The sequence below is a fragment of the Mus musculus genome, chromosome 15 (assembly GCF_000001635.26).
Source record: "Mus musculus strain C57BL/6J chromosome 15, GRCm38.p6 C57BL/6J".
NCBI classification, from domain to species: domain Eukaryota; kingdom Metazoa; phylum Chordata; class Mammalia; order Rodentia; family Muridae; genus Mus; species Mus musculus.
This window is the reverse complement of record NC_000081.6, coordinates 91,164,734-91,192,304: the sequence shown is the minus strand read 5'-3', so window position 1 is coordinate 91,192,304 and position 27,571 is coordinate 91,164,734. Positions and strand designations below refer to the sequence as shown.

General features: G+C 39.1%; 1 protein-coding gene across 2 annotated transcripts in view; it reads left to right on the top strand.

Annotated features, from left to right (window-relative positions):
* Positions 1–297: 297 nt before the first annotated feature.
* Positions 298–27,571, top strand: part of Abcd2 (ATP-binding cassette, sub-family D (ALD), member 2) — a 46,137-nt gene continuing 18,863 nt past the window's right edge. The window contains exons 1-6 of one of the 2 annotated variants that reach the window (NM_001358967.1): positions 298–1,635; positions 3,290–3,467; positions 9,503–9,624; positions 13,064–13,229; positions 13,980–14,074; positions 17,569–17,714. In NM_001358967.1, the coding sequence (NP_001345896.1) occupies positions 697–1,635; positions 3,290–3,467; positions 9,503–9,624; positions 13,064–13,229; positions 13,980–14,074; positions 17,569–17,714 (1,646 nt within the window). In that variant the 5' untranslated portion in view covers positions 298–696. Of the gene's footprint in view, positions 1,636–3,289; positions 3,471–9,502; positions 9,625–13,063; positions 13,230–13,979; positions 14,075–17,568; positions 17,715–27,571 lie in introns of both variants that reach the window. The other variant, NM_011994.3, reaches the window with a different exon arrangement.

Here is a 27,571-nt window from a genome sequence, read left to right as displayed (position 1 = left end):
GGGGACAACATCTTCTGAACAAAACATTCTCAAGGATACATGTTTGCTATTTTGTCTTATGCCTCTCGCTGTTATCACTCTCTTGTCTGACTCCTTTCCCTGGGCCGGTTCCGTTAATCCTCTTGAGGCTCCTCCCTCCTCTCGCTGTTTCTTTCTCTCTGGGCTCATTAAAGCTGCTGCAATCCTTCCTTCCCTCTGCCTTCCCCTTTGTAGAAATCTTAGAGACGGGATGTATATTCTGAAACTTCTGAGGGTTTCTAAGTGCCGCTGAGCATGCTCAGTAGCTCTAAGGGAAGGTTTGTTCTCCAGCAGCTGACCTCATTCGACCTCTCCAGAAATAGATATTTAACTCTCTGAACTCCTGTTTAAGTATAGGATTTGTTTTGGCTCTCTCTTCGTTTTTAAGGTTCAAAGGGAAGAGGCCAGGAGTCCAGGGTCTCACCGCCCACGCAGCCAATGAGACGCCTGTGGGTGGAGCCTGGCCAGCTCTGGCTGCTGAGGGACTCGCCCCCGGAGGATGCGGTGGAGTTTGTGCTTTGCTGCATCCGTCACTGAAGAACAAAATAAGAGTAAAGGAGACAAGCTGCAGAGCATGGGAGGCTGTGGGGTCTTCTGAAACCTTTGCTGGGCTTTCCGCGGAGCATGAGCTTTTAAAACGAATTCTTTTCAAAGAAACCCATTTGTGTAGCTGGAAAAATGATACACATGCTAAATGCAGCAGCCTATCGGGTGAAATGGACCAGATCCGGTGCTGCTAAAAGGGCTGCCTGCCTGGTGGCTGCGGCATATGCTCTGAAAACCCTCTATCCCATCATTGGCAAGCGTTTAAAGCAGCCTGGCCACAGGAAGGCAAAAGCAGAAGCTTACTCGCCTGCAGAGAACAGAGAAATACTGCATTGCACGGAGATCATCTGTAAAAAACCTGCGCCGGGACTAAATGCAGCTTTTTTCAAACAGCTACTAGAACTTCGGAAAATCCTCTTTCCAAAACTTGTGACCACTGAAACGGGGTGGCTCTGCCTCCACTCGGTGGCTCTAATCTCAAGAACATTTCTCTCTATTTATGTGGCTGGTCTGGATGGGAAAATCGTGAAAAGCATCGTGGAAAAGAAGCCTCGGACTTTCATCATCAAATTAATCAAGTGGCTTATGATTGCTATCCCTGCTACCTTTGTCAACAGTGCTATCAGGTACCTGGAATGCAAACTGGCATTGGCCTTTAGAACTCGCTTAGTAGACCATGCCTATGAGACCTATTTCGCAAATCAGACTTATTATAAGGTGATAAATATGGATGGGAGGCTGGCAAACCCTGACCAGTCTCTTACCGAAGACATTATGATGTTCTCGCAATCTGTGGCTCACCTGTATTCCAACCTTACCAAACCTATTTTAGATGTCATTCTAACCTCCTATACTCTCATCCGGACAGCTACATCCAGAGGAGCAAGCCCTATAGGGCCCACCCTGTTAGCAGGACTTGTCGTGTATGCCACTGCTAAAGTACTGAAAGCTTGCTCGCCCAAATTTGGTTCGCTGGTGGCTGAAGAAGCCCACAGGAAAGGCTACCTGCGGTATGTCCACTCCCGAATCATAGCCAATGTAGAAGAAATTGCCTTCTACAGAGGACATAAGGTAAGACAGGCATTAAAGCAACGGGTGAAATGTGAGACTGTTCAGGCAGCCACTGCACTGCCAGATACCATCTGTTGTCTTGTTGACAGACCCACTTTCTGAGCATTTTACAGTCCCCGTGCCCCCCGCTCCACCCCCACCCGCCGTCCCCGTAGCTAAATCATGCTAAAATACATGAGCCCTTTAAATCGCCAGCCAGGAGAGAATGAAAGAGTCCAAACTTCTCTGAAGTTTCATGAGAATAAAATGTCTATTCTTTTTTAAGTAAGCGGTCTTCATAGCCTCTGTTACTCTAGTGTGACTGTAATGAATGAGCTCAAAGGCTTTTTCTTAAAACTTAAGTACTAACTTGGTGAAGGGTTCTGCACATTGTGAAGTCCATGCACTTTTAGGAACTGAGAGTAAACTTCTTTGGATTGAGAGGGAGATGTTGGAGTATCCTTTGTCGTTCTTTTGTGTTGGGGGATGGGGAGGGGGCGAGAACTGCTTTCAAAGAAAAAAACAGTTCAGACACTTTTGCAAGACTGATCAATGAGAGTGGTGTGCAGATGAGGAAATGTAGAGGAGTGTCTCACGAAATGGCCTTTACTTTTAACTTTGGCTGAGGACATAATTTTGACAGAGATAATTAAATTTTGCCTAGGAGAGGAGTAAAAACTAAGATTAGCGAGGACAGGAGTAGGAAGGAGCACCGCGGTGCTATTTTTAAATGGTACCGATCTTCAACAGTCGAATAATTAGCCCAGTTATGTAAAATCGTAGTGTCTTATAGTGGCTTCACAATGTTGAGTATGGTATAAATTGGGGGTGAGGACATCTGAAATACAATACCAATGGTTTGGCAAGATAGAGAGGAGTATTTTTAAATATATTTTAATTTCCAAGCAGAATGGCGTTCCCTTTAAAGCATCAAGAATTATCATTGTTTCTTTCTCAATCACAGAAGCAATCCGAAGGAAAAAAAATCTAAACTAATTTAGGACCTCTATTCCTACTTGGTATTTGCTATGTGTGCCGTGTCCTGATTTATTTATTTATTTTTTTTGTTTGTTTGTTTGAAACATTGAGCTCAGTGTAAATTAGTAGATTCTTCATTCAAAAGACAAAATCTGGGAAACTAAGCCAGTTCAAAACAGTATAATTATACACGTTGTGTTTGGTTTTGGTTATTTTTGGTGTTCTCAAGAGTGATATGGGTTTAACAAGGCTTACTTGTATCGTCATAAAATATTATTTAATTTTAACATCTTAAATTTTAAAATTTTAAAAGTATAAGTTTTTCCCTCCCTCCCTTTCTCTCCCTCTTTCTCCCTCCCTCTCTTTCTTTCTCTCTAACTGTTGAGAAGTATACCCAATGCCTTATTATGCTAGCAATGGGTAGCGTTCTGACACTGAGCTAGGCTCCTGTCTCACTCATGTGTATTTCAAACAATATTACATGTACCAGATAACATGTTTTCATAAGTAATACTAAATTATGACTAATTCTGGTGTCTAGTTACATGTATTAGTTGTAGAAATGTATCAACAATGGCTATACTAAAAACAGCAAAATAATATATCTACAACATGGAAGAGAATCTTACGCGATGCCACTGTTTATTTCCATAGCTCATGCTGGATTTATTCTTATCCTTTTTTTCCCCCTTTTTAGGTAGAAATGAAGCAGCTGCAGAAATGTTACAAGGCTTTAGCTTACCAGATGAACCTGATTTTATCCAAACGTTTATGGTACATCATGATAGAACAATTCTTGATGAAGTATGTGTGGAGCAGCTGTGGACTAATTATGGTGGCTATACCCATTATCACTGCAACGGGCTTTGCAGATGGTGGTAATAACATCCATGTTTAATCTTAAATAGATGCTTAACATTGTTTCTCTTGAAGATGTCATTGCATGTCCCATGTGTTACTGTGTAGACAGCCAGTCTCTGTTGTTACTTGTACTCAGAAACAGTGACAGGTTTTAACGTTCAATACTCAGACCACCAGTATGAAAGAAGCAACAGGTAGCTCAAGGGACCTTACCACGAAGGTCTGTGACATAGTATCTCTAGAAGTCTACCTGGAGCAATTTCAATTATACTGCTCAATGACTTTTCAGTTTACATTTAATCACAAATCAGATCAGTATTTTCAGAAAGAATATGACATAGGCATACCTCATGGTTTGTTCTTAACATCCCAGAGAATTAAGCATATAAGTTTCCTTATATGCTTAATATAAACGGAATTTGTCCTGATTTGTGATTTGAAAGCTGATTGGCTATTTTAGATAAGCAGAAATGCTATTTCAGAGTGCATGTAATCATGCGGATGGGTTCTCCTCTATTTGTAGTAATATAGACATCTCCCCATTACATGGTTTGGTGATGTTTAGGGGACGGGACTCATCAAGATGCAGTTACCTAATTCGATCCTATCCCTGTCTCTACAGTTTTTACCAACATCCACCCCCCCCTTTGGGTATAACTAAGAAAGGTAAGGGCAAGAGAGACAATGTCATGGTGCTCTCTCTGTGTGAAGGCTTGAGTCTTTACTGGCAGGAATGAAGGGGTTACAGTTAGAGTTCAGCTTTCATAGGTGGTTCATATTCGAGAATTCAGCCAAGCACAGAGCAGAAAACGGAGTCTAAAGCAAAAACAGAGAAAAATCTGTCCGTGATCAACACATACCTTTTATTCTCTACAGAGCTCACTGTAGCAACTGTTCCCATAGCCTTTGCAACACATGAAGTATTGCAGATAACCTGGAGATATTTAAAGAACACGGGATAATATAAACCCTGTAATCACTCCAGTGATTTCTCTAAGCAACTTGGCATAGGTAGATCTCAGACTCTTTAGGGTCCCTCAACCAGTCTCCCCATTTCCCCACAGATAAGAAAGAATGGCTGTAACTGATGAAGAAGGATTTTCTGTTCTCCAAAAATCAAATATCACCCCGTCTTTAGAAACTACTTGATCAAAAATTTAGGAGTGAGCCAAAAGCAGACTTTTGAGAGAAACAGAGTTTGATTTCACACTTGGCCCCAGTGATTCCTACTGAGGCCCTCTTAGTCACGTCAAACAAGCCTTGGGTCCCTCTTCTGGAAAAGTAAAACAGGAAAGGCTACCTCAGAGGGAGTTTTGAGACATAGCACAGAGATGCTTCTGAAGGACAGAGCTGTTGTGCCTGACTTGTGGTAGCTGTTGTTAGAAAACTGAAGACAACACTTAGAATAATGTAGGAGAATTTCGAGTCTTTTATAGTTGTTTCCAGTTAAATCTTAATGCCTATTGCTTAAGGTAATAATAAAAACACATGAAAATGTAATGTTTTTAAAGTTACTTCAGTGGTTTAGTTCATTTTTATTTTTAAAATGTCTATTTGAGTCATTATTAAGTTAAATATATTCATTTAGGGGAACTGTGACCTGTCAGTGCTTCTTCGTGGAGGGCACTACCCACATAACGAATATACTCCACAAGTAAACTGCCAAATAGGAACTGTGGAAATTGAATTTTATCTGGATTTATGTGTTCACATTTACCAAGAAATCATTTGAAATTTCTATTGTAAAAGATACTCTTAGTAATAGTATTCATGACAAAATCCTTTTGAAAAGAAAGAACTACTTTTCCAAAGGAATTTTTACAGAAAAAAAAAAAAAAGGAAAAAACAAGAAGGAGAAGAAACTACTGAAAAATGCACACCCTTAAGATTTGCTAGGAAATTTGGCAAAATATAAATTAAAAAACTATTTCTTAAACTAATAACATTCATCAAAAGGTCCCATATCTAATCTACATTAGATACAATGCCCACAAGATTATACTACAATGTCGTTGGCAGTGTCTGGTCTTATTAGAAACCCCTGGTGTAATCCACACAGAATAGAAAAAAAAAGTAGCTATTAATGGCGACAAATTAACCCCACAGAGGTTAGTAAGAAGTAAACATGTACACCATGAAACTAACTAGCTCAATTACCAAGAGGTAATGAGGTGTCTAAAAATAAATCCTACAAACACTGATATTACCAGCTTGGGGGGTGAGGGGCCGGGGAGAACATCTGATGATTCCACTGGAAGTGAGACAAAGTATCGTTCCAAACAACGTCTTGCAGATGTGGGCAACTGAAGCGCCCCACGGAAGACAAAAGGACCCATCTGCGGAAGGATACTTGAGAATGTTTCAAAGTCTGTAGAACTGAAAGTTGCTGTGTGTGACCATGTGCTCAGGCTACTAAATATATCTGACTCCTGGTGACCTCCCCAAGTGACAATACCATTTCACTCAGTGAAAATGATTCTTTTTTTTCATATACTGAGATCAGTTTCAGGTTTCAGGCCTAGGAATTATATGCCATATTCTCTAATCTAGTCTTAAATTTTAATTTAAGGCCAGGTCTGGTGGTGCAAGCCTTTAATCCCAGCACTCTGGAGGGAGAGTCAGGTGGATTTCTGGAACATCCTGAATCTACAAAGCGAGTTTCAGGACTACTAGAGCTATGTAGAAAAGGTCCTGTCTCAGAAAATATACATAATTTAAACTTAATCACTTAGTTGCCTCTTGTGTTACAGATAAAATAATTGCATGATACTATATTTCAAAGCATAAGAAAGTGGTAGGGGATGGGGGGGAAGGGAGGCTGAGGGGGGTTAGTGAGTGAATCAATGGCTGAGACACTGCCCAGTGGTTAAGAGCCCTTACTGCTTACAGGGAACTGGGGATTAGTTCCCAACACCTCTGTTGAGTAGCTCACAGGTGTTTGTATCCCTAGTTGCAAGGTTCCTTTTCTGGTCTGCTTTGGCAGCGTCTCTCCTCACAGGCACAGACCTGCCTGCCCCCACATACATACATACATTCATACATACATACATACATACATACATACATACATACATACATAGTTAAAAATATATAATAAAAGTTTCAAAGTATGAGACAGAGTAGCAAAGAGAAAAAGAGGATAAATAATGTCGAGGGAGAAATGGGTTTGGGATGGGGATAGAAAGAGTGGAGGGGAAACCTTGTCCTGATGGAATAGTTCGCCAAGCTCTGAGGGGACTATGTAAATGTATAGGCCTTAGTTTACTTAACTGTGTGGATAATGGTACGTATCATTCAGAGCTGCTGTGAAGTTTTAATGTACAGGTATGCTTTGAGATAGCACTTTGTGAGTAGTAGAAAGGCAAGTGTGGGCTCTTGTCAGTGTTTATTATATTCCCAGCCTGTGGGCTCTGGAAAGAGAGTGCAGTTCTGCTTACAAGTGACCCTGAGAAGGTCATTCTTCTTTTCTGGGATACAAATCCGTCCTATCCAAAATAGGGGACATTAGCAGGATTGTCCTGAGGATCAATGCTAAGCTCAGTATGGCGCCTGCTCCTATGGAGTGGTTAACGGCCATTTGCTGGTATCATTACTGTTGTTGAAAGGGGCAAGGAACTAGGAAGTCAGAAGTAGGAACTGTTTGGGTCAGTGGTTCTCAACACGACCCCTTTGGGACCTGAATGACCTTTCACAGTGGTCACCTATCCAACACCCTGCAAATCCAATATTTACATTACAATTCGTAACAGCATCAAAATGACAGTAGTAGCAACGAATATAATTTTCTGCTCGAGGGTCACCACAACATGAAGAACTGTGTTCAAGGGTCCCAACATTAAGAAGGTTGAGAATCACTGGGTTTGGAGAAAGAATCTGTATGATTTTTATCCATGGGAGAAAAAGATAAGCTGCTCTGTTGCAGATTGTACTGGGCTACTCCTTTACAATGTCAAATGAATGTTAGGATAGACTACTTATATTTAAAACACAAATTACTTCTAGAAGCATGCTGGTTTTCCCTTCAGAAGAGGGCCTCCGTGGCTCTAATCTAGAGGTCCTGGATTGTCTAACTTCACATAGGAGCTGCAGGGATGGGAGCCACTATGTAACTCCTGGCATACTGCTGCCTTTCCTCCTGGTCCACAGTCACCATATTAAAACTAGCTCTGTAAACTAACAGGAGGAACTGATGAGCCAGTCACTGAAAGGGAAACATACAAGTATTTGATTATTCTTCTGTTTATCACTTTAAGGCTACGTATCCCTTTCTCTGTACTAAGAGAAAGACAGATTACAGAGGGAAACATGTTAATGGTGACTTTGTTCTTCACCAGAGAGTCAAGTCGTGCTGAGAAATGAACAGGTGAGCAGTTTAGGTCACGGATTCATATGTGACACTAAGCAATCTGGCCTTATCGAGAGGTCAGGCAGTTGACGGCTACCTGCAGGACTAACGTTACTGGCACCTTCTTCCATGATGCCTACAAAAGAACAGGGCAGTTTAAAAGTTACACACTGTGGCAAGATACTTCTTATTTTGTTGCCCAAAGCATGGAGAAAACCCAGAAGGCATTAATCTGCCAAGGCAACATGGAAGCTATAATTTCATATCAACCTTTATCCCTCTGTGTAATTGTTTCTTTCTTGACCGAGGTTACCAGTGAAAGGTAAACCCCTTTTAACCCACATTCAGAAAATCCAGCATTCAGGTTAGCCAGATGGTGAAAACCCAAGCCTTTTCTTAGTTTGAGCTCAGGCGGAACTCACTATTTTGGTAGCTGGTTGAGAATCCCATAGGCCTTCTCTTTTTGTTAAGTGCATCTCACTTTGCATTTAAATGTATTTTGAAAGTAGTGTCAAGCATGTGCTACCCCTGTAACCCTGGTACCCAGGAGGGTGAAGCTGAGGATCACAAGGCTATGTCAGTTTGGACTACGGCGTGAGAAGAATCAAATGTGTAAATTCCAAAGGGCTGACAGAGAAGGGCTTTAAGAGCTAAAGAATGATGAATGTTTGGGAAAGGAGAAAAATATCAAAATTATGAGGGCCAGATATGTTAAAGAAACCACGCCATATATTTTTGTACTCTTGTTAATAGGTTGCTGTAAGTGTGTGGGCATACGGTGTATATATGTGTTTGAACGAGCCTGTGCATATGTGCATCTGAGTGCATGTGTGCACATTGGTACATGTGTATGAAGACCAGAAGTCAACGTCGGGCATCTCTTGAGATAACTCTCCACTATTAGTTTATTTACTTTTAATTTTTAAAATAATAGATTTTATCATTTAAAAATATCGTATGCGTATACATACATTTATTACTGTGTGTGTCACTGTGTATTTATGAATGCAGGCAATTATATACCACATCATGCATGTGGAGGTAAGAAGACAGCTTTTGGGAGTTGGTTCTGGGGCTCAAACACAGGAATTAGGCTTGGTAGCAAGTGACTTTACCCTCTGAGCTATCTCAACAGCAACCTCTTCCCCCACCTTTCTTCTTCTTTTAAACCCTGAGACTCATTGATTTTTGCTGGCCGGCGAGTTTGCTCCAGAGACCCTCCTATTCCTCCAATGCTAAAGTGAGCACCATGTCCAGAGTTCTTTTAAACAGTAGGGGTACAGAAAGTCCACACTTGGGTCCTCACACCCACACAGAGGGCACGTTACTGGGTCACTGTTGCAGCCCCCTCAAGTGAGGACTTTCTCTGAGACTGTCACACTGTAACACTGAGGTTGTTACACAGTTGTAATAGTTAGCAGGAGGGTGGATACAGGAAAAGTGGAAAGGAAGCTGGAAGAGAATAACCTGATAGATTTATTTGTGCTAACTATTGTTCTAAAAATACACTGTAAAAGGAAAGTTCTAATAAAAGCCAACGCACATGTGGTATTTATTATATTTAATAATATAATAATTAAGTATAGATCTAGGAAATTGCTGATAGTTATAAAATGTTATTATTTTAGTCATCATTTAATTGATATTAAATAAGACAGGTACTTGGGGAAAAAAGACTCAACAGTTCTGTGATTTTTCTCATAGATCTGGAGGATGGTCCAAAGCAGGCTATGGTTAGCGATCGGACAGAGGCCTTCACCACTGCCCGGAACTTACTGGCCTCTGGAGCTGATGCAATTGAAAGGATTATGTCTTCATACAAAGAGGTATTCTAATTTCTGGCGTATTTGCTTAAAATATGAATACATCTGAAAATAAAGCAAAGTGTAAATTATGAAATATGCACAGCAATTTTAGAAGTAGGTTTCTCCCCCCCCCCCCCTTGCCTCCTCAAAACTGCCAAGTGTATAACTGATGTCAAGGGAAGCAACTCTGAAGTGAGGTGTTTCTTATTCATGCTTACAAGTATGACTTTTCTTTCTTTTAAATGAAGAGAAAAACAATTGCTCTTGTGTGGCCTCGAGGGCCCAGGCTTCATCTACATTCAGACTCCATCCTTTAAAAATCTCATGGTCTCCTCAAACTTCTTGCCTGTCTGTGTCCCTGGTCCCGTTCTTGTAAATTGGAGTCGTGACAGCAATGACTTGGTAGGGTGTTGAAAGTTCATAATGTGGGATATTTAGGTCAATGCATTTCAACCCTCGATGGGTGTTAGTTAATAATACCAGCTTTCTATCTTGCAAACTCTGTTCATCCTCCATTGATGAAGGCTCACCAGTCACATGATTCTGCTTCTTCTCCCCATCTTTGAAACATCTGGATGGGCTTCTCTGTCTCTCTCACATCACTACAACATGGTTCTTTCCCCTGAACCCGACCCTGAGCTCTCTGAGAGGGGCTGTGATACTCATCTTTCTATTTCCACCATCCATTCCAATACTTAGCTATGTGGCTAATAAGTATTTTTTTAAAGAATATTGAAAAAAATACCTGTAGCTACCACTAGGTTAAGATCAAAACGACTGGGCAATTCAGATATTTCTAAAATTCTATTAATTAATTTGGTAGATAATAAAACCAAATGAATTGCTAGAGTACCATTGTAAATTTATCTCTTAAATTGACTGACGTACAGAATGTGCTCCTGTTTCAAAGCTTCTGAGTTTCTTACAGAACTGATCTATTGAATTGGATTTTAATTTTCACCAGAAAACCCAATGGTTCAGTACCAGCTATTGAAAGCACTCATATTTTAAAAATTCAAAGAGTAATTTTAATCGTCTGGAGACCTATTTTTGGGGAAACTTTTTCCATGTACTTCATTTTAATATTGAAATTATTATTATAATTATTATTATTTTAAATTATTATTAAATTAGAGAACAAAAACATCCCCCAACCTCACTTCTCAACATGTTACATCACAGAAGGACTACCACGTAACCATTCTAGATTATCTCCAGTGATAAAAATGACTTTACTTCTCCTAACTTTGTATGCTTTGGATCTAAGAAGGCGCACTCTTAGAAGCCCTCTGCTAAGCCAGGCAAAGAAATCATTGTCTTCTCTACTAGCTCCAGGGGAGCAGAGTTTCCTCTTCCTTCAGGATTTGACATTCTACCACAAACCCCTGGTGTCCCAAAGCACTCTGTCTTATGCTCTTAGCTTTTATAGACATTCCCGTGTCTACCCTAGTCTACTTACCCATTGCTTCCTGCTCCTTTTGAATCTCTCAGTAATCTTTGTTTTTTGTTTTTTGTTTTTCTATGCCAGTACTTATGTTTGCCCAATGTGCTGCTTGGCTTATGTCAACCTGACACAAAGCTGGCCATAACTGGAAACAGGGAAACTTAATTTAAACAATACCTCCAATAAGACTGGCCTGTAGGCAAGTCTATGTGGAGTATCAGACTGGCTAATACTTGATGTGGAAGGCCTAGGCCACTGTGCGTGGCTAGTGCCACCTGCTACTCCTGAGCAGGTCCTGAGTTGTCTAAGAAAGTACACTGAGCATGCCATGAGAACAAGGCTGTAAACATCAGTCCTTCATGGCCTCCGCTTCACTTCCTGCCTTGAGTTTCTTCCTTGACTTCCCTCAGTGACAGACTGTGACCTTTGAGTTGTAAGAAGAAATAAACCCTCTCTGCCTCAGGTTGCCTTTGGTTATGGTGTTTTACCACATCAGTGGGAATCCTAAGACACCCAAGTTCCTTTTATATCTGTATTTTGTTAAACCATCCCTCCTTTTGCCTCTAATCAAGAGCTCAAGACTTTCTTTCTGATAACATCTCAGAAGTCGCCCTTTAGATAGCTATAACATCAAAATACACCAATAAATGGTCAAATTACAGCTTTCCCTTCCGTCAAAGGCCTGTGACACTAACACCTATTCGTTATAGTTTAAGCTTTATGCACAAAGAGCTCTGTGGCCATCTGCCGGCATCCGTGGGTTAATCTACATATGACAGTAAGGACATGCATAATTAACGTGTCAGGTTCCCAGTTCTTTCGCTGAGGCAAATGATATGGATAAGACAAGTCACCTTTCAAGGTCTCCCCCCCCACCCCCCCTTTTCTCCCAAAGCAAGCTGTTCTGGAATAATCGAGAAACAGCAGGAGCTTGACCCAGATGGACAGCTGGCAGGACCAGAGCAAAGCATCTTTCTGTGGAGCTTTGTGAACTGAAGCATCTCTTAATCTTAGCTTTAAAAAAAAAATCATGTATTTATAGTTTTCCTTGAGCGTTTAGATCACATTCGGCTTGGAAAGAAGCTAGAATGTGGGGCTGAGAATATCCAGGCGTCTCTCGCAGGGCTCGCTTTCGCAACCTGTGCCCTCTAGCACATATAGTCTTCTGCCCAAACAGGAACTTTGGCAATATTTGGATTAGAGACATTCATTTTTAAATAAGAAAAAGCAAGTATTTTTTTCTGCTATTTACGGTATTCATATCCACATGTGCCTTAAACACACAGGCTCGTTGATGCTGCTTATGTTTTTAGGAAAAAAAAATGCTTCAGGTTATATTTAGAGACAACACATATAGCTGAATGAATTGTTTGCTTTTGAAAGTGTAACTAGTAAATAGAATTAGAGCTAGTGTCATTGTTCTGTTTCAAGTTTTTTGAATAATTATGCATATCCGTGGAGGCATGAACCCAGGGCTTCATGGATGCTAGACAAATGTCCCACCTTGAGGACAGATACACAGCCTGATGGTCTATTTTAGATAGGGAAAAGAGGTGAGGTGGTGGTAGCAATGCATGCTTTCAATCCTAGGATTTGGAGACAGGGCAGGCAGATCTCTGCAAACATGTGGCCAGACAGAACTACACAGTGAGACTCTCGACTCAAAACAAAGAAACTAACCAACAAAAACAAATATAAAGCAGGCCAAATCAAAAAGGTGACTGAAAGGCCCTCATGACTCATTAATCTACAAACACTTCTCATTTCCCTTTGAACACTAAAGTAAATAAATGTTTTTGTTTTATAACTCCAATGACACTTGTACCAATGTCTTCCTTTATTGTCCCAAGAAGGCTCTTCAGTCATCTGATATATTGGTTTTGTTTCTGTTTTTGATTTGTCATATACAACAAAGTGGAATCTTTAGCAACAAATCAGGAAGTTTACATAGTACACATATTTTTAAAAATCGTCTATCATGGCTCTATTAACTTATTCTTTATATGTTGATTTTAGATCACTGAACTAGCAGGTTATACTGCTAGAGTATACAATATGTTCTGGGTCTTCGATGAAGTGAAGAGAGGCATTTATAAGAGAACTGTCACTCAGGAACCTGAAAACCATAGCAAGCGTGGAGGTAACCTGGAACTACCCCTCAGCGACACCCTGGCCATCAAAGGTAATTAACTTCAGGCTTTGGGTTTGTTTTGTTTTATGTTTGTTTGGTTTTGTTAGTTATTTTTGACATGTTCATTACAGGTTGTTGTCATTTTATGAAAAGAACTAAAGGTTTCTTCTTTAGGAAAGAGCTTTTAGTCGTGACAGGAAACTAGTATTTAGTTCTATTTAAACAGCAGTATCTGTGTTTAGTGTTGCAATTGGTGTTGCAATGATGAATAGTGGAGCCCTAAAGAAACAGGAAACATTCGCAGGAAACTGTTTGCAATGGGTTTGCAGACAGCACTCATGGCTGAGTGAACTGTCCGCTTTTAAATTTTGAACTCATAAATAGAATTAGTGTTAGTGCTATATTGCTTCTCATTACTCTGTGTTTCTAAGTGTTTATCGTGTGCTGAAGTATATCGTTTCTTGATTCCTTTCTTGGACAGTGTATATTTTTCTCTTGTAGGAAGTAAGGGAACAGAATAACTCTAAACAATGTGACTAAATTATATCAGATATAGGTTATATCTACTAGGATAAAGATATTGTTATTTGATTATAAAATTATTTTATCTGAAAGATTTTCTAAATAGATTAAACTATATAGGTAGATATTTAATTGACTTCATGTATATTTTTTTTCTATGACTTACCGGTGTGAATTACTTTTATAATAGAGTTTGCCCATTCTGTTGTATTATTCTTCCAGCTAATTAAAAGAAATAATGATATAGCCTTTGTAACTTAAACTGTTCCTTGATTATAGGAACAGTTATTGATGTGGATCATGGAATCATTTGTGAAAATGTTCCCATAATTACACCAGCGGGCGAAGTGGTGGCTTCCAGGCTAAACTTCAAAGTAAGATGATATTCAAGAAACTTCTGATTGTTGGCCTCACACTAATAGAGAGCAACTCAGAGTTCATGTACCTTATGTTAAATGCTCGGAGAGGAGCGTGTGGAAAGGGGAAATCCGAAAGGTATGCACAGTGGCTCAGCTGCAGAAGCAGTAACTCCCTCAGAAAGCAGAGTAAAAAGAGAACCATGATCTCCCCTGCTTCGGTGTCAGATTGAAAATCAAATTACAGCACACTGAGAGACAGTCAACAAAGCTCTGGGGCACAGGAACTTGTTATCTGGGAGTGAATTTTAACTTTTTATACTGGTTGATGAGAAATATCTAGTACTATATACTTTTACATGCTTTCTGAAATATTATCACTCCCCAGAGGCCATTATCAAATTTAGTTTTACTTATACGTGTTTTCTAACTTTAATTTTGACTTTAAATGATCAGAAGATTCATGGATTCAACTCTAGTTTTTGATTCTGTTGAAAATAATGTATTTAATATCCCATATCTTAATTATAAAACAAGAGTACAAAGACACTTTGTAAACCCAAGGCCCTGGTTTTAAAGCTTCTTGAGATATATACATTATACTAAGTATAAAATGGCTAACATGCTGTTAGTTACTTAGTAGTAGTAGTAATAGTAGTAGTAGTAGTAGTAGTAGTAGTAGTAGTAGTAGTAGTAGTAGTAGTAATGACATGAGCAACTTAGTATTACTTATGTCATTGTGTCAATACACAGACAACTTGAAAGGAAGTATTGAGTTGGCTCCTGGGTTCAGATTTATTTGGGATTAAGCTATCTCAAGGCTTTGGGAGTGAGGCATAGCTGAACATCTGCCAGGAACAATATGAAAGGAGGGTCCTTACTGCAAGCTGGGCAGCAAATGCAGAAAGAGAATCTGTGTTAGGCCAAGGTATGTCCCAAGCACACATCCTACTTCTTCCAAGTAGGACTCATGTCCGAGACTTTCCGCCACCTTCCAAAATGTACCAGAAATTGGAGACTTAGTGACCAACACGCAATCCCATGGAAGACATTTCAGATTGAAACTGTGTGAGCTATAATGAAGGCATTCGAGCTATGTTTAATCAAAGGCATAATCAGGCCCCATTCAAATTTATGAGCATCACAATACTAATGATTTTGGAGTCGATCTTAGCCTAGGCTCACTTATTTGAGACATATTTGTGATCAAACAGGCTTACTGGAAGTTGAGAAGAGAGGCTGGGATGCATTGAACACAGGGAAATCCTGTGCATAAATTGAAGAGGAATTGTTCACTCGGGATTTCTTATTTGATTATAAACCTGTAGAATAGTTTTATTATTAGGATATGACATGAGTGCCTGTTAGCTACTTGTTGCAAATACTATTATAGTTTAGCAATTTAGCAGGGGGTGTAGCTAAGGGGATAACGTGCTTACCTGGTGTGCAAAGCTTGAGTTCAGCCCTCACCCTGAAAAACCAAGTAACAAAACTCTAGTTTTGTTGTTGTTTTGCTCAGTTTAGGTAACATGATACTGGTTCTCATTGCTTTAGTTTCTAAATAAATAGATGACAAAGCTTCAATGTTGCCATCTTCTAACCATGGCTCAGTAGAACCCTTATACACTGAAGAAAAACTCAGAGCTAAGTCTCTTTTATAAAATAAGCAATAATCAAGTGGGAGACGCTTACAGACTTTTTACATACCATGAAGATGAACACTGTTATAACACACTGTTTGCCATTACTTTTGTCTTCAGAACATGCATTTTAATTTTAATTTCCTTCATGTAGGATTTTTTAAAAGTTGTGTTTTTTCAGTGTCGATTGGGAAATACACACTTTTTAAGGAAACGATATTCATCCTTTTGTTGGTCTTCAAAATTAAATTTATAACTTACGGGGGGAAAAAATCCAAAGTGTGAGATTTTCTTTTGCCTCCCACTCAGTCTATACTGAAGTTGTGTTAAGAAAATATTATCAGAATTTACTGAGACATTATGTTGGGGAAATACTAATATGGGAAAGTCTTCAGTTATCAATTTTAAAGTCTTAAATTTCTAAAAAAACTCCTGATAGGAATCGATACTTTAAAAATATTTTATGAGTGTACTGCTCACTGTGGCATGTATCTTCTAAACTCTTTTGTATGATACTCAGGTGTCTATCAAATTAATCATTCCTGTCAAGATGTCTAGTGGAAGAGAAGAAGAATCCTTTGCAGCTTCTCCCAGAACATTCTAGAATACTAGCAATTCACCTTTATCTTTGACTTTTGGCATTGTGTCTTCAATGCACTGGAAACTTGGAGGTGTATATCCATTCAATGGAAAGGCATATGCATAGACATCCTCCATCCAATAGAAAAATAAATGCATGGACAGACATCCTGTAGATTTCTATCTCTTGTTGTCTCATCTTATCTTAATTCTTGGATCACTGATTTTAAAACAAATCAAATTTGTAAGCCGAGTTCCTGTCCCTTGCTCTTGTGGTGCCCTGCAAGTCTGATAGGAAGGCAACCTCTCCACCCTAACAAATAGAATGCAAAGTCATGAAGTCTAACTGTTTAAATTTAATAGATAACTAAGACAAATGATAAAGGAGAGATTCTGATTAGGGATTAATAAGTAAATTTGTTTTATGAATGAATAATCTATGAATATGATCTCCACTTATATAGAGAGGGTGACAGTTTTATGTGTATACATTCTCCCTAAATTTCCGTAAGAGATGGGCTCCACAACACCTAAATCTGATAATATTCACTTGGGCAATTTTATACAGAAAAAGATTCTGTACATATTTGATACAGATGCAACCTTTCTTTTCTTCACATATTTTCAATTTTCAGTTGGCCAACTCCTCTGAAGTGGAGTCCTGAATATGGAGACTTGACTATATGTGTTTAGTCTCAACCTTAGGTTTATGCTACACTACAATTCCCTCACTTTCCTCTGTCTTGGTTTCATAAGCATATTTTTTTAACATTTGTGAATGAACCAGACTTAGAATAATATTTTCTCTCTTATTATGTGCTTTTGTGATTTTACAGCATTTCAGACACTAATATAAAAATTAAGAGCCCAGCTGGCTCCTTGGAGTGCTTTTTAGTATATTCAACTTTGAGTTGCATTGGATTTTATATAAGTTTTATTACATAGTAATATAAGTAAAATAAAATCTAATTTTAATTTAAACCTTATGATTAGTTTTTCTTTCATGTGTAGTTAACTTCTCTATATGTGTGTAGATTTAAAAGATCTCAGTTGAAGTGTTGTAGAGTCAGTATTTTTTCTAAAAAGGTTCATTTTTTTGAAATTATTTTATGCTACTTTTAGCTTCAGAGAATAGTCAAAGTTAAACTTGAAGCTCCAATTCTGATATATTTTATTTGTTTTCTTTCCTACCCAAGATTATCGTATGATTGAATGTTTTTAAATCATTTTAAATGCTACCAGATGAAATAATTCATTAACTATCGCAGCGTATAATTTTATTTCTGACCTTAGGTGGAAGAAGGGATGCATCTCTTGATAACTGGTCCCAACGGTTGTGGGAAAAGCTCTCTCTTCAGAATCTTAAGCGGGCTGTGGCCTGTGTATGAAGGAGTCCTTTATAAACCGCCTCCCCAACATATGTTCTATATTCCACAGAGGTAAGAAACTTTTTATATCAAACAAAACCAGTTGTTTCTGTTCTTTCTTTGTGTTCGTTTCTCAGGCTCTTCGGGTTATGCTCATTTAAGGGTATTTTCATTTAGAGAAACTGGTGTGGAGATAAGGTTGAGCTATTCCATGAGTTCCGGCTTACTGTTTTGTCTATTGTAGATTGTGGATTAACGCCACTTCTTGTAGAATTCAGATCTGACAGCATGTTGAGAATATTCAAAGACTTCAGATGTCTTAGGAAAGAATAAACGGCTCCAAGGAATAATTAGATGTCATATTGTCTTCTTACACATAAAAATATAGTGCTCTGGTTCTAGTCAGGTCTGTTCATCATGCTACATGTATGTATGTGTCCTAAGATTGTTCATTCATGCCTCAGGGCCTTCTTAAGGTCTTTATTGTTATTATGCTAGCTAACTCCCTTAACTAAAATTGCGTTAAGAGTAAGAGAAGCATGGAAAAGCACATTGTTCTCCCCAAAATCTTTGATCATCTTCCCTTATAACAACACAGAAGTACCTAAACACAAGGTTATATATATACTTGAGAGTTGGTGTATTTATTGTGGTGAGAGAAAATCAACTGAAAATGAAAAATTAATTCCTTTGATCCAGAGATTTCTCCGAGTGTCAACCAGGTTCAATAGACACTACATTATACATAGTCTCTCTAGGTCATCCTGTGTGTCACCCGGGGTTAAGCAGACAGTCACAGTGTTCGCTCTGGATCAGAGGACTGCTCTGAGGTGTGTAACGAGCATCTAGGATGGGACTGTAAGGCTGAAGCACCAGTACAGGTCACACTGAGGCTAGGCAACATCACACACTTTAGTCCCTCTATTTGTTGATACACGGTGCTACCATTCCTCAGTTGGCCTGAGTTTTAGACCATAGCAGCAATTTGACTCTGTGAATTTATTTTCTTTCAAATAAGACTCACAATGGAGGCAGCAGAACGCTGTCTGGTGTACAGAAGATTCAGAAACCTGTTAGCCAAAAGTGTTAAATACGAGCAATATTGTTGGCAGCTGTGTTTAACACAATTAGAATGCCATGGGATACCAGAAGCACTGTTTCTTTTCTGCCCTTTCAGAAGCCTTGGTTTTATCACCTCAGTTTAAGTTTTACAAATGAATATAGTACGTAGCATTATTTCTGTTTTGTACTTAAGCTATAACACATAGACCCGTGAGAAAAATGGTCTCTGAGAAACGTATTCTTGATGAAAATAAAGGTGTATAGAAAATGAAAAATTAATAGAAAAGCCTATATTTTACCCTTTAGATATTTCATATACTATATGAATGAAACAGTTCTTGAATATATATGTAGTGGCAGAAGTTTTCCAAGAAATGGATAGGTTTATGAAACTGACCTTTAACCTCAGAGTGAACTAACCATGATATTTTACAATACACAGAAATCATTAGGAAATTTTGTCTTATGAAATGTAGTTTTGCCTAGGCAAAAATGTCAACTCCAACCTAGTTAAGAAACAAATAATCAGGAGTAGTCTGTATTTTAGTTTTTAAATGAATTTGCTTAAGTCAGTTTACCTTAAGTATATGCATCTAGAGGTATGGGGAATTAAATTTATACTTACAATTTTATACATCCCATTACTTCCATTTTTGCTTAACATTTACTAAAACACAAACGTAAACTAAGAAAATCTAATTGGAGCATTTAGTTCTAGTATTCTGAATGCAAGTGGTTTTTTTTTTTTTCAAGAAAATTCTGAGATGATCGCATATGGTTTTATTACATAAAAGAAGATAACAGTATGACCTCTTTTTAAAATATGTAGGTAAATGATCCTAGATGATCACATAAATGACTCCTGTGATTAATTTTTTTTACTACTTTTTACTACTCTCTAGCAACAGAATGTAAGATCACTACTAGTTTAGCAGAAAAACCAACATAGAATTGAAGTCCAAGTATGAAATCTGTAAGTCATTAAACAGCCTTGAGACTTAATCACTATGATTGAAGTATTTCTCTGTAGAGGCTGGATCTCTTTATGCATTGATTAAATGCAAAATATATTCTTCCTTTCACTGGGGTGAAAACAGTAGGTTTTATGAGAGCGGGTTCCTTATGTTGTGTAGTAATCAAAATAACACTATTCAGGAAGGAGTCAGCACTTGGCGGTTACCAAACTTTCACACACAGAGACCCAAACAAAAGTGCTGGCCTCTGGCTCAAGTTGTAAATTGGGAAACATGAATTCCTGAGAAATTGTGAAATCTCCCCAGCACTTCCCCAGTTGGTGTCTTCTAATGCTTTAGCAATGTTAATAATAAGAACCAGATCTTTAGAAATCTGAGCCGTCGTACAAGAATACAGAGTTGTTCTGTATAAATTGAGTTCAAATCATTTCCCCTCGCCCCGTCTCTTCCGGGACAGGAGAAGCTGGAACATCTGTAGGATTGAAGACAGAACGTTTCCGCTCAAATGTACATTAGGCAGTATCCTTCTGTAGGATGGTGAGTGGGAGGATGTGGGGGCTTTGCTCAAATAGAACCTATTCTGGCATTTCCAAGAGTCTGAAGGTCCTGTGCAATGTCACTTGCACTGCTTAATCAGGTGGCTGATGCCCTTCACCCCCTGCTGGGTCAGTTCTGACTCACTAGAAGCATCTTCCACTTGGGTATGTCCTGAATCATCCTGTCAACTCTTGGTGTATTTTCTCTTCTTCCCAGGCCTCTGAGGATAAGCTTATGACCGTCTGTTCTTGCTTTCATTCCTCAACTAATCTATAGCCCATTACTCCCTCACGTATGCCTTGGTGAGTTTCTGTCTGCCTGCTGCTGCCACAGCCCCCAAAGCCAGAGTTATGTGTGTTTGTTGAGTTTCCTCACTAGTCAACTCTCACAACGCACTAGCAGTCCCTCAGGGTGGGAAACAGAAATGGGACTTTGGAGAACATATAGAAAATGTAAAGAGGAGGGAAGAAGGGCAGACTGGCAACCTTCCCTTCATGCTGCTTTAGCTAAGCAACCCTCAGAGGAACATCTGCGCTTCACACCCTTCTCAGCAACCTACCCTGCAGTCCTTCAAATGTCCCTTCTCTCACTATTCTTCCTTGGAAGAAACTTCTCTGGAGAAGAGTGTTAACCGATCCTCCTACTACTCAAAACCACATGTCCATATAGTACATCAAACGGTCTGAGAGAGATTCAGTCCTCCTATGATCATAAAACAAAATGTGTATGAATTCTACCCATCTGTTACCCTGAGTCTTGGGAAATAAAACCTAAGCAAAAATGAGAGAAAGAATGCACTTATAAGGATTGTGTTAATTGCCATAAACTTCCTAGGGTGGGTAGTGCTGGCGTTGAATCTGTGGCCTCAGGCTTGCTAAGCATTCACGCGCCCAATGAGCTTTACCCCAGAACTGAATGACTGGCTGACAGATTTCCATTCTATTGGCAAATCTGCCCATCATATTACACTATGAACCATCTGTCCGTTTTGTTACTAGTGCTGGGTATGCTGCCTAGTCCCCCTTTGTGATGGATTAATAACTGTCAATTAACAGCTCTTTTTTTTTTAAAGGAAATTTCTGAAGCAGTGAAGAGGGCTCAGTAGACTGAGGTTGATTTCCTTGCTTTATAAGTTTTAGATACAAAAAGTTGAATGACATAATTTTCGTAGTGGTAAATCCGTCTTTTTGTTCAGTAGCTGTTGTTTTGCTAAAAACCACAAGAGTATTAGGAATGGTGTTAGGCATTCAAAGCTCAAATCGTGAGCGTGCTGTGTATGAGAAAGCACAGTGACGTGACTGGTTCAACCTGTGCATATTTCTATGACTGACAGTGAGTGTTGATGATTTGCTCTGCCTTTGTTTTGGCCAGAGAGCCACAGGAGTGGAATACAACTCTTCAGTTGTACAGTTCCCATAGCTTAGAGTTAAAAGTGTTGTTGAATGTTTATCAGTGTTGTCCAGTTAAACTATATAATTTAAAATTCTCATCTTCTGTTTATTTAAATCATTCGTGTTACTTTAATTTATTTAGAGCTATTTGTGCTCAACTCGGGAAACATTTATCATTTGGGGTGATTGCTCCAGCAATGCTGAGCACAAAAGTAGGAATTGTTCTTTTCAGTGTTCTTCCCTTTTTTCTTCCTTTGATTCAAATACAGAATAATCAAAAACCACAGAAATCTAACAATGAATTATATATAAAAAAAAACATATAGTTCAATGTTAGCACAGAAAAACTGAGAACATAGTGCAGATTTTTTTAAGTAGCTAAAATGCTTGGAATAACTAATAACTATAAAACTTAGTCATTGGGGTGGGTTTCACCTTAAAATCTCATACTATGAGAGTTAATAGTTTTCTAAATAAGCATATATGTAAGATTTCACAGAAAAACAATTACAATCTGTTGCTAAAATTCCTTCCCAGGAAGAGTAAAATTTATTTCAGGGGTATGTATTTCAGATATTTCTACTAGAGCCCTGAAAATTGTATAGGAAATTAAACATTATGGTACTGTAATTATTTTGCTTCATTTGTCCACCAGAAAAAATTAGCTGTTTTTCAAATTTAATTATTTAATTATTAGTACAATGTAGCCTTATTCATAATTATATAATATATAAATTTATTTTATAAGCATATAAATATTATGCCCAATATGTGGTTTATATATTTCTATATAGATCTATATAAATATATATTATAAATATATAAGATGATACATAAACATATTAACTACTAATATAATTATTAATTCTCTATCTGAGTTCTGTATTAAAAATACAGTATAAAAAAATTAACACTAAGCCAGGCATGGTGGCACACGACTTTCATCCCAGCACTCAGGAGGCAGAGGCAGGTGGATTTCCGAGTTCGAAGCCAGCCTGGTCTACAAAGTGACTTCCAGGACAGCCAGGGCTATACAGAGAAACCCTGTCTCATAAAGACCAAAAACAATAATAATAATAATAATCACTAAAATATTAAGAAATAGTAAGTACTAAATATTTTGATGAAGTTTTGGGTTTACCCTGCTTCTGTGATAATGAAGTCACCTGATGACTCTAAGCATTTTGAATCCTTTGACGCCCTGTAAACTGCATCAGTGAACTAGATGTTACCAAAAGCAAGGATCTAGATAAACTTGAAGTATTTTCTTGTGTACTCAACCGGATCTGTCTCTAAAGTCTACACAGAAACCTATTATCCATTAACCATGTTATGTCTAATAAAATTTACTATAGGATAAAAGCTAGCAGACAACTCTCTGATGAAGGTCAGTAATTTCATATTCACTTGTTCTGTTTTGTTTTGTTTTGTTGTGTTGTGTTGTGTTGTGTTGTGTTTTACAAGACTTTTTGTCAGTACTAGGGATCAACCAGCACTGAGTGGAAGGCCAGCCCTCCCTCAGCGAGCTAGACCTCCTCTGTCGCTCCTTTCAGTTTTGCTTTCACTTAGAGAACTCAAGAGAAATGAACCCTTTTTTTTATTGGATATTTTCTTTATTTACATTTCAAATGTTATCCCCTTCTGCAGCACCCCCTCCCTAACACATCCTCCCTCCTCCTGCTTCTATGAGGGTGTTCCTCCACCTACCTACCCACTCCCACCTCCCCGCCCTCGATTCCCCTACACTGGGGCATCTATCAAGTCTTCATAGGACCAAGGGCCTCTCCTCCCATTGATGCATGACAAGGCCATCCATCCTCTGCTGCATATGCAGCTGGAGCCATGTGTACTCCTTGGGTGATGGCTTAGTACCTGGGAGCTCTAAGTGGTCTGGTTTGTTGATATTGTTGTTCTTCCTATGGGGTTACAAATTCCTTCAACTCCTTCAGTCCATTCTCTAACTCCTCTATCGGGGACCCTGTGCTCAGTGCAGTGATTGTCTGCGAGCAAGAAATGAAGCTTTTCATTGGGTGACAGTCACTTACTGAGGGCCTTCCTCGGTGCCTGCGTTACAGTAAACAATCTTGCCTCATTACTTCAATCAGCTGCCTCATCCTGTACTCATGATAAATGGAATGAAATTAGTGAGGTTACAAACAAATTAGGTCAAGTTCAGAGTTGAGGGACAGTACTGCAAAAATGAGCGTGGGGATATAGCCCAGAACCACCTCTCCATAGCGCCTCATCACAGCCATGGCTCCGTGCTGTGTAGCATAGAGAACTGTAAGTATATGTGATGATGTCATCAACTCTGAGCCCTTCCCGAGGCTGTGGTTTGAAGCCTTTAGAAGCTGGGTGCACAGCTGTGGTTTTACCACTGTAATTTTGACTGTGCCACGTGACAAGACTGTTCCTTGCATTAACATCTATGCGTTAGGCTAAGGTGGAAGGACGTCTACATCTACCAATCTTGTGCTAAATCGGAGCTAGCATCAATTTAAAGGCAGTAAACGTTCCCTTTCCTAAGGTCCTGAGTAGATAGTGAGCACCCTGTGGCAGCTGCTCAGTAGCCCTACCAGTGCTACCGTTGTTATTCGTAGATGTGAATTTAAGATACTTCTGCATGAGATTGCTTTAGATGATTGCATAAGCAAATGAACATGAACTGTAGTTCTGCTGCAAGAAAGTGTGGTTAGAATGGAAATGGAAAGTAAAGAGAAGGAGAAACCTTAAACGTATGGGGGGAACGTGGCTGGGAATGGTACAGCCATTTTGGAAAGCAGCCTGGCAGTTTCCCAGACAGTTCTTTGTCCCCCACAATTCCATTTACTGTTTTATACCCACTGTGTGTCATGCCCTAAAGAAGGAAACACTGAAATATCCTTTAGTAGACGAATGGATGAAGCAAATGTGCCACACACCCACAATACAATGTTATAATATGGCTCAGCCCTAGAAATGAACATGGCACATTCTCAAACACACTTGTCATTAGGAAGAAGTCAATCACAAGAGGGCACATGTTGTGTGAGTCTGTGCATCTGAAACATCGAGGACAGGCAAATTCATGCAGACAGAAAGCAGACTAGTTGCATAAAGCAGCCAGATGACAGTGTCGGACCCTGGCTGTGGGACTTATGGGTGTGGGAATCAAGAAAAGTATTCTCAAGTTGGGAGTGATGGCCACCTGAACTTGTGTGTGCATTAAAATAAATACACACTGAATTATGGATATTAAAGGCTGATATAATATTTGAATCATGTGCCAAGTTAAGCAAAGATACTTAAGTGGTCCCTTGTATTACGTATATATGTGTAGTTGGAACACAAATGATTATTTCAAATATTCATTAAATATATTATGAAATAATTATGCACTGTGTAAGCCTCAAAGAAACTCTTTATAAATACTGTGAAAGTGCAAGTGGACATTTGGTCAGCAAAACATGTTTGTATTTAAAGCCTTCTTTCTCCTCAGGAAAACACAGAAAGCTAGTATAATTCTTTTTTTTAAATAATTTTTCTAATATGTATAAGTGCTTCGCCTGCATGTATTTCCATGTACCACATGAGGACCTGGTTGTTCATGGAAGTCAGAACAGGATATTAAATCTGGTGGCACTTAAAGACAGTTGTGAACTACTGTGTGATTTATGGGGACCAAATGTGGCTCCTCTACAAGAGTAGCCAGTGCTGGGACTGGAGAGATGACTCAGCAGTTAAGAGCACTGACTGCCAGCTATTGGATGGATCACAGAGCCCCCAATGGAGGAGCTAGAGAAAGTACCCAAGGAGCTAAAGGGGTCTGCAACCCTATAGGTGGAACAACAATATGAACTAACCAGTACCCCCCAGAGCTCGTGTCTCTAGCTGCATATGTATCAGAAGAAGGCCTAGTCAGCCATCATTGGAAAGAGAGGCCCTTTGGTCTTGCAAACTTTATATGCCTCAGTACAGGGGAACACCAGGGCCAAGAAGTGGGAGTGGGTGGGTAGGGGAGTGGGGGGAAGGGTATGGGTGACTTTTGGGATAGCATTGAAAATGTAAATGAAGAAAATACCTAATAAAAATGAAATTAAAAAAAAGAGCACTGAATGCTCTTCCAGAAGTCCTGAGTTCAATTCCCAGCAACCACAAGGTGGCTCACAAACATCTGTAATGGGATCTGATGGCCCTCTTCTGGTGTGTCTGAAGACAGCTACAGTGTACTCATATACATAAAAATAAATAAATCTTAAAAAAAAAAAAAGAAAGAGTAGCCAGTGCTTTTAGCTGCTGAGCTGCAGAGGTTAGCCCTTGCTGTCTAGATAAGACAGACTCTAGGATAGCCTGATGTTCCTCGCTGAGCCACTCAGGCTGTATAGGGTTTATGGAGTCTCTGCCTCTGTTAGTTCCCACTGCTGCTACCACAAGTCACCAGAAGATGGGTAGTTTGAAGCAACTGCGAGTCATGCTCTCATTGTTTGGGACTTAGGCCGAGCTCTTATCAGTTTACTATTGTGTGAAGGGTCAGAGGTAAGGCAGGAATGGGTAGAGCACTTGCTGTGTAAGCAAAAAGAAATCTACCATATTGCCTACAGGATCTGGCCTTCTGAAAGGGTGGCTTTCAGATGTTCCAGATGGGAGTGGAGTAGGAAACTGTTTTAAATCATTTTTAAGTGAGTTGAGGCTATGTAGCCAAAGTTACTTAAGTTAATTTATTCCATTCCTATTCTTCTCCTACTCTTTTCTGTAGTCATCTTATCTATCTGATACTTATAAAAAATAAACATCCAGTTTCTTGCATTTCAGCTAATTGTTTAGTTAATTTTATTTATCAGATAGTAACATTTTAATGTGACTATAAAATCAAAACTTGTATTGAAAAGATGTAACACACTCACACCTTTAATCCCAGAGCTTCAGAGATAAAAGCAGGTGGATCTCTATGAGTTTGAGGTCAGCCTGGTCTACAAAGATGGTGTGGGGCCAGCCAGGGCTACATAGTAAGACTCTGTCTCCAAAAATAGTAAAGAAAAAGAAACAGAAAGAGGGAGGGATAGAGGAAAGAAAGAAAAGAGAGAAAAGAAGGAAGGAAAGAGAGAGAGAAGAAAGAAAGAGAGAGAGAAAGAAAGGAAGGAAGGAAGGAAGGAAGGAAGGAAGGAAGGAAGGAAGGAAGGAAGGAAGAAATTTAGAGAGGATGTTTCCTCTCTGCTCTACTCTATCCATTTCACCTCCTTGGGTGACCTTCTCACTAATTTCTGGCTCACTTTTCCTGTTTCTTTCCATAGGTGTTCCGAAATGTATGTATTTCTATCATCCTTCTTTTTATTTTCATAGAAGGTAACATACTGTCTACCTGTGGTTCTCAGCTGGGGACAGCCTTATCTCCTGGGGATATCTGTCCCCTTGGGGAGACTTGTAGACAATTTGTGATGCTGTTAGAGGAGATGCTACTGACATCTAGTGGATAGATGCCAGGTATACCACTAATCTTCCCCGAGCAGACCGCCCTAGGCGAGGACAGATCATCCGAAGCCCAGCGTGTCAGGCTGCCTTTGAGACATCCTGATCACAGGCTGCCTTTGCATTTTCCTTTTGAGCTGGCTGATGGCCACAGAACTCACTCTGTACTACTTCCTGGGTGCCTGCCTGATCACTGTAGTGCATCATAGTAGCTACAGACAACTGAATGAAGAATTCCCTCTGCCCAGTCCTTTCTCTTGGTTTTGAATTATCTTTTTTTTTCAAAGCTCACTATTGTTATTCAGTGTTTTCTACATATTTTTATTATGTTCACAATATGGTTCACAATAGATTTTTTATTATTCAATACAAAGATGTTTGTATGTTTGTAAAGGTAACATGATATTGTGAAAATCAAGTTTTTGAAAACACTACATACTCTGACTTCCTGCAACCCAGTGTAAGTTGAACTCCATTCTGTTTTTTTTATATTATCTTAGACTCCATTAAGTTTTTGTTA